General features: G+C 52.1%; 3 protein-coding genes across 3 annotated transcripts; 1 reads left to right on the top strand and 2 right to left on the bottom strand.

The window, feature by feature from the left end:
- Positions 1 to 244: 244 nt before the first annotated feature.
- EMWEY_00056320 (Green fluorescent protein, related) lies at positions 245 to 1114 on the bottom strand (the record flags this gene model as incomplete). Its single annotated transcript, XM_013480425.1, has 1 exon — positions 245 to 1114. The coding sequence occupies one exon, from the start codon at positions 1112 to 1114 to the stop codon at positions 245 to 247; it is 870 nt and encodes a 289-aa protein (XP_013335879.1).
- Positions 1115 to 2984: 1870 nt separating this feature from the next.
- EMWEY_00056310 (hypothetical protein, conserved) lies at positions 2985 to 4687 on the top strand (the record flags this gene model as incomplete). The annotated part of the gene is made up of 2 exons (XM_013480424.1): positions 2985 to 3841; positions 4585 to 4687. 2 exons carry the CDS (start codon positions 2985 to 2987, stop codon positions 4685 to 4687), a joined length of 960 nt encoding a protein of 319 aa, XP_013335878.1.
- An 894-nt stretch (positions 4688 to 5581) lies between these two features.
- Positions 5582 to 5922, bottom strand: EMWEY_00056300 (Green fluorescent protein, related; the record flags this gene model as incomplete). The annotated part of the gene is made up of 1 exon (XM_013480423.1): positions 5582 to 5922. A coding segment is annotated over one exon (341 nt), but the record flags the coding sequence as incomplete, so codon positions are not given.
- Position 5923: the final 1 nt, after the last annotated feature.

Raw genomic sequence — 5923 nt, 5'->3', positions numbered from 1 at the left:
AGGCGGGCAGCTACTTGCTTAGCCTGAAACGCATTTCCATGACTGATGTCGGGAGCAACAGCTAGCTGCGCCTGCCCCCACCCGTCGCAGATGCTTTTGTCCAGCTATTTCCACAGAATTTGCGCTCGGTTGAACCCCTTGCCGCTCGATGCAGGAGCTCAGCGACAGGCAGCACACAATAACGCCTACTTCACGTTGCGGCAAAGCGTATTATTAATCGAGAGGCCGTTTCGCAAGTCATGAACTACTCTGCTGCAAACCTCGACCTGCAGGCGGCCGCGAATTCACTAGTGATTCGTCTCGAGTGGCGCGCCCACTTGTATAGCTCGTCCATGCCGAGAGTGATCCCGGCGGCGGTCACGAACTCCAGCAGGACCATGTGATCGCGCTTCTCGTTGGGGTCTTTGCTCAGGGCGGACTGGTAGCTCAGGTAGTGGTTGTCGGGCAGCAGCACGGGGCCGTCGCCGATGGGGGTGTTCTGCTGGTAGTGGTCGGCGAGCTGCACGCTGCCGTCCTCGATGTTGTGGCGGATCTTGAAGTTCACCTTGATGCCGTTCTTCTGCTTGTCGGCCATGATATAGACGTTGTGGCTGTTGTAGTTGTACTCCAGCTTGTGCCCCAGGATGTTGCCGTCCTCCTTGAAGTCGATGCCCTTCAGCTCGATGCGGTTCACCAGGGTGTCGCCCTCGAACTTCACCTCGGCGCGGGTCTTGTAGTTGCCGTCGTCCTTGAAGAAGATGGTGCGCTCCTGGACGTAGCCTTCGGGCATGGCGGACTTGAAGAAGTCGTGCTGCTTCATGTGGTCGGGGTAGCGGGCGAAGCACATCAGGCCGTAGCCGAAGGTGGTCACGAGGGTGGGCCAGGGCACGGGCAGCTTGCCGGTGGTGCAGATGAACTTCAGGCAGTCCTTGCCGTAGGTGGCATCGCCCTCGCCCTCGCCGGACACGCTGAACTTGTGGCCGTTTACGTCGCCGTCCAGCTCGACCAGGATGGGCACCACCCCGGTGAACAGCTCCTCGCCCTTGCTCACCATGGTGTAATTCTGAGCTCTGACTGCTTGCTGCCCGAAGAGCAGTGACAGAGAAAGAAGAGAAACAAAAGAAAGACGAGCCATTTTGTCGACTGCGGGAATGATGCAAGAAAGCGGAACTGGGTAAAAAGATGAAGAATAGGAGATTAAGAAAATGACCTAACAAAACAATATGTTTTGAAACCTAACCAGAATTCTACTGTGAGACGATTGAAGTCGGATGGCTCGGCAAGGGTCCTGCTAGTGCGTACTCGCGGCTGGCCGCGCAATGACGTGGGTAGTTCCCGGGGATCTGCAAGGTCAGGCAGATCACGTATATTGTTATTGCTTTCTTCAGCTCTTATTAAGCGATTTCCTGTGGGTTTACTCACGACAGCATACAGACACGCTTCGACTCCCGCGTCTAGCGCATTGTCGATTATTTTTCCAGCTGAAGCCACGAGTGAACAGCTTCGCTCGCCTTCACACACGTATCGGGCTCTGATAGTGTAGAATATCCGTAGCTAGATATTGAGGAGTGTTATTCCAACTTGCTTTTTGCCATTAGACATGGAAAAGCAAAGTTTCCTCCAAGCATGGTTTAAAGTGACGGTCTCTGCGCTGTGTGCATATGTCGATTCGCACACAAGGAATAGTTATGTTTGCTTGCATTCAGATCCTTCGAGAGGCAAATTAGTTCTTGTTCGCACAATGCTTCAAAAGTTTGGTTGTAAGTTTGATTGCGAATGTTCATTATCTGGACTGGTTAGTATGAGGTGTATATGATGCAATCGACGTAGCGAACTCGTTTGTTTTAGCAAGGCTCCGGGCAAGACTCATCATGTGTATACGCGTTCACTGTAGTCTTGCTTAAGGAGCTCGGCCGACTTGGCCAATTCGCCCTATAGTGAGTCGTATTACAATTCACTGGCCGTCGTTTTACAACGTCGTGACTGGGAAAACCCTGGCGTTACCCAACTTAATCGCCTTGCAGCACATCCCCCTTTCGCCAGCTGGCGTAATAGCGAAGAGGCCCGCACCGATCGCCCTTCCCAACAGTTGCGCAGCCTGAATGGCGAATGGAAATTGTAAGCGTTAATATTTTGTTAAAATTCGCGTTAAATTTTTGTTAAATCAGCTCATTTTTTAACCAATAGGCCGAAATCGGCAAAATCCCTTATAAATCAAAAGAATAGACCGAGATAGGGTTGAGTGTTGTTCCAGTTTGGAACAAGAGTCCACTATTAAAGAACGTGGACTCCAACGTCAAAGGGCGAAAAACCGTCTATCAGGGCGATGGCCCACTACGTGAACCATCACCCTAATCAAGTTTTTTGGGGTCGAGGTGCCGTAAAGCACTAAATCGGAACCCTAAAGGGAGCCCCCGATTTAGAGCTTGACGGGGAAAGCCGGCGAACGTGGCGAGAAAGGAAGGGAAGAAAGCGAAAGGAGCGGGCGCTAGGGCGCTGGCAAGTGTAGCGGTCACGCTGCGCGTAACCACCACACCCGCCGCGCTTAATGCGCCGCTACAGGGCGCGTCCTGATGCGGTATTTTCTCCTTACGCATCTGTGCGGTATTTCACACCGCATATGGTGCACTCTCAGTACAATCTGCTCTGATGCCGCATAGTTAAGCCAGCCCCGACACCCGCCAACACCCGCTGACGCGCCCTGACGGGCTTGTCTGCTCCCGGCATCCGCTTACAGACAAGCTGTGACCGTCTCCGGGAGCTGCATGTGTCAGAGGTTTTCACCGTCATCACCGAAACGCGCGAGACGAAAGGGCCTCGTGATACGCCTATTTTTATAGGTTAATGTCATGATAATAATGGTTTCTTAGACGTCAGGTGGCACTTTTCGGGGAAATGTGCGCGGAACCCCTATTTGTTTATTTTTCTAAATACATTCAAATATGTATCCGCTCATGAGACAATAACCCTGATAAATGCTTCAATAATATTGAAAAAGGAAGAGTATGAGTATTCAACATTTCCGTGTCGCCCTTATTCCCTTTTTTGCGGCATTTTGCCTTCCTGTTTTTGCTCACCCAGAAACGCTGGTGAAAGTAAAAGATGCTGAAGATCAGTTGGGTGCACGAGTGGGTTACATCGAACTGGATCTCAACAGCGGTAAGATCCTTGAGAGTTTTCGCCCCGAAGAACGTTTTCCAATGATGAGCACTTTTAAAGTTCTGCTATGTGGCGCGGTATTATCCCGTATTGACGCCGGGCAAGAGCAACTCGGTCGCCGCATACACTATTCTCAGAATGACTTGGTTGAGTACTCACCAGTCACAGAAAAGCATCTTACGGATGGCATGACAGTAAGAGAATTATGCAGTGCTGCCATAACCATGAGTGATAACACTGCGGCCAACTTACTTCTGACAACGATCGGAGGACCGAAGGAGCTAACCGCTTTTTTGCACAACATGGGGGATCATGTAACTCGCCTTGATCGTTGGGAACCGGAGCTGAATGAAGCCATACCAAACGACGAGCGTGACACCACGATGCCTGTAGCAATGGCAACAACGTTGCGCAAACTATTAACTGGCGAACTACTTACTCTAGCTTCCCGGCAACAATTAATAGACTGGATGGAGGCGGATAAAGTTGCAGGACCACTTCTGCGCTCGGCCCTTCCGGCTGGCTGGTTTATTGCTGATAAATCTGGAGCCGGTGAGCGTGGGTCTCGCGGTATCATTGCAGCACTGGGGCCAGATGGTAAGCCCTCCCGTATCGTAGTTATCTACACGACGGGGAGTCAGGCAACTATGGATGAACGAAATAGACAGATCGCTGAGATAGGTGCCTCACTGATTAAGCATTGGTAACTGTCAGACCAAGTTTACTCATATATACTTTAGATTGATTTAAAACTTCATTTTTAATTTAAAAGGATCTAGGTGAAGATCCTTTTTGATAATCTCATGACCAAAATCCCTTAACGTGAGTTTTCGTTCCACTGAGCGTCAGACCCCGTAGAAAAGATCAAAGGATCTTCTTGAGATCCTTTTTTTCTGCGCGTAATCTGCTGCTTGCAAACAAAAAAACCACCGCTACCAGCGGTGGTTTGTTTGCCGGATCAAGAGCTACCAACTCTTTTTCCGAAGGTAACTGGCTTCAGCAGAGCGCAGATACCAAATACTGTTCTTCTAGTGTAGCCGTAGTTAGGCCACCACTTCAAGAACTCTGTAGCACCGCCTACATACCTCGCTCTGCTAATCCTGTTACCAGTGGCTGCTGCCAGTGGCGATAAGTCGTGTCTTACCGGGTTGGACTCAAGACGATAGTTACCGGATAAGGCGCAGCGGTCGGGCTGAACGGGGGGTTCGTGCACACAGCCCAGCTTGGAGCGAACGACCTACACCGAACTGAGATACCTACAGCGTGAGCTATGAGAAAGCGCCACGCTTCCCGAAGGGAGAAAGGCGGACAGGTATCCGGTAAGCGGCAGGGTCGGAACAGGAGAGCGCACGAGGGAGCTTCCAGGGGGAAACGCCTGGTATCTTTATAGTCCTGTCGGGTTTCGCCACCTCTGACTTGAGCGTCGATTTTTGTGATGCTCGTCAGGGGGGCGGAGCCTATGGAAAAACGCCAGCAACGCGGCCTTTTTACGGTTCCTGGCCTTTTGCTGGCCTTTTGCTCACATGTTCTTTCCTGCGTTATCCCCTGATTCTGTGGATAACCGTATTACCGCCTTTGAGTGAGCTGATACCGCTCGCCGCAGCCGAACGACCGAGCGCAGCGAGTCAGTGAGCGAGGAAGCGGAAGAGCGCCCAATACGCAAACCGCCTCTCCCCGCGCGTTGGCCGATTCATTAATGCAGCTGGCACGACAGGTTTCCCGACTGGAAAGCGGGCAGTGAGCGCAACGCAATTAATGTGAGTTAGCTCACTCATTAGGCACCCCAGGCTTTACACTTTATGCTTCCGGCTCGTATGTTGTGTGGAATTGTGAGCGGATAACAATTTCACACAGGAAACAGCTATGACCATGATTACGCCAAGCTATTTAGGTGACACTATAGAATACTCAAGCTTATGCATGCGGCCGCATCTAGAGGGCCCCCTCCCTACCTACTACTGAACAGTGAAATGATCACGCTACACCGACCCATCAGGTGCGATGCGTAAGCCCTCATAAGTAAGGTTTGAAGGAACAAGGGGGTCCAGCACGCTGAGCAATAACGGCCCCTCTTGCTGTTCCCCTGTGCCTCGCTGCGTCACGCGGAGCACATTTCTCTGGGTTCACAATGCACGTACTACACTGCAATACCGCCAAGTGAGGGGCAAACATAGCAGTTCCTAGCCTCATCTTCCCACCAGGCGGGCAGCTACTTGCTTAGCCTGAAACGCATTTCCATGACTGATGTCGGGAGCAACAGCTAGCTGCGCCTGCCCCCACCCGTCGCAGATGCTTTTGTCCAGCTATTTCCACAGAATTTGCGCTCGGTTGAACCCCTTGCCGCTCGATGCAGGAGCTCAGCGACAGGCAGCACACAATAACGCCTACTTCACGTTGCGGCAAAGCGTATTATTAATCGAGAGGCCGTTTCGCAAGTCATGAACTACTCTGCTGCAAACCTCGACCTGCAGGCGGCCGCGAATTCACTAGTGATTCGTCTCGAGTGGCGCGCCCACTTGTATAGCTCGTCCATGCCGAGAGTGATCCCGGCGGCGGTCACGAACTCCAGCAGGACCATGTGATCGCGCTTCTCGTTGGGGTCTTTGCTCAGGGCGGACTGGTAGCTCAGGTAGTGGTTGTCGGGCAGCAGCACGGGGCCGTCGCCGATGGGGGTGTTCTGCTGGTAGTGGTCGGCGAGCTGCACGCTGCCGTCCTCGATGTTGTGGCGGATCTTGAAGTTCACCTTGATGCCGTTCTTCTGCTTGTCGGCCATGATAATCTGCAA

The sequence above is a fragment of the Eimeria maxima genome, genomic scaffold (assembly GCF_000499605.1).
Source record: "Eimeria maxima Weybridge genomic scaffold, Emw_scaff1908, whole genome shotgun sequence".
NCBI classification, from domain to species: Eukaryota; Apicomplexa; class Conoidasida; order Eucoccidiorida; family Eimeriidae; genus Eimeria; species Eimeria maxima.
Note: the sequence above shows the minus strand (reverse complement) of the source record. Positions and strands in the feature narration are given on the sequence as shown.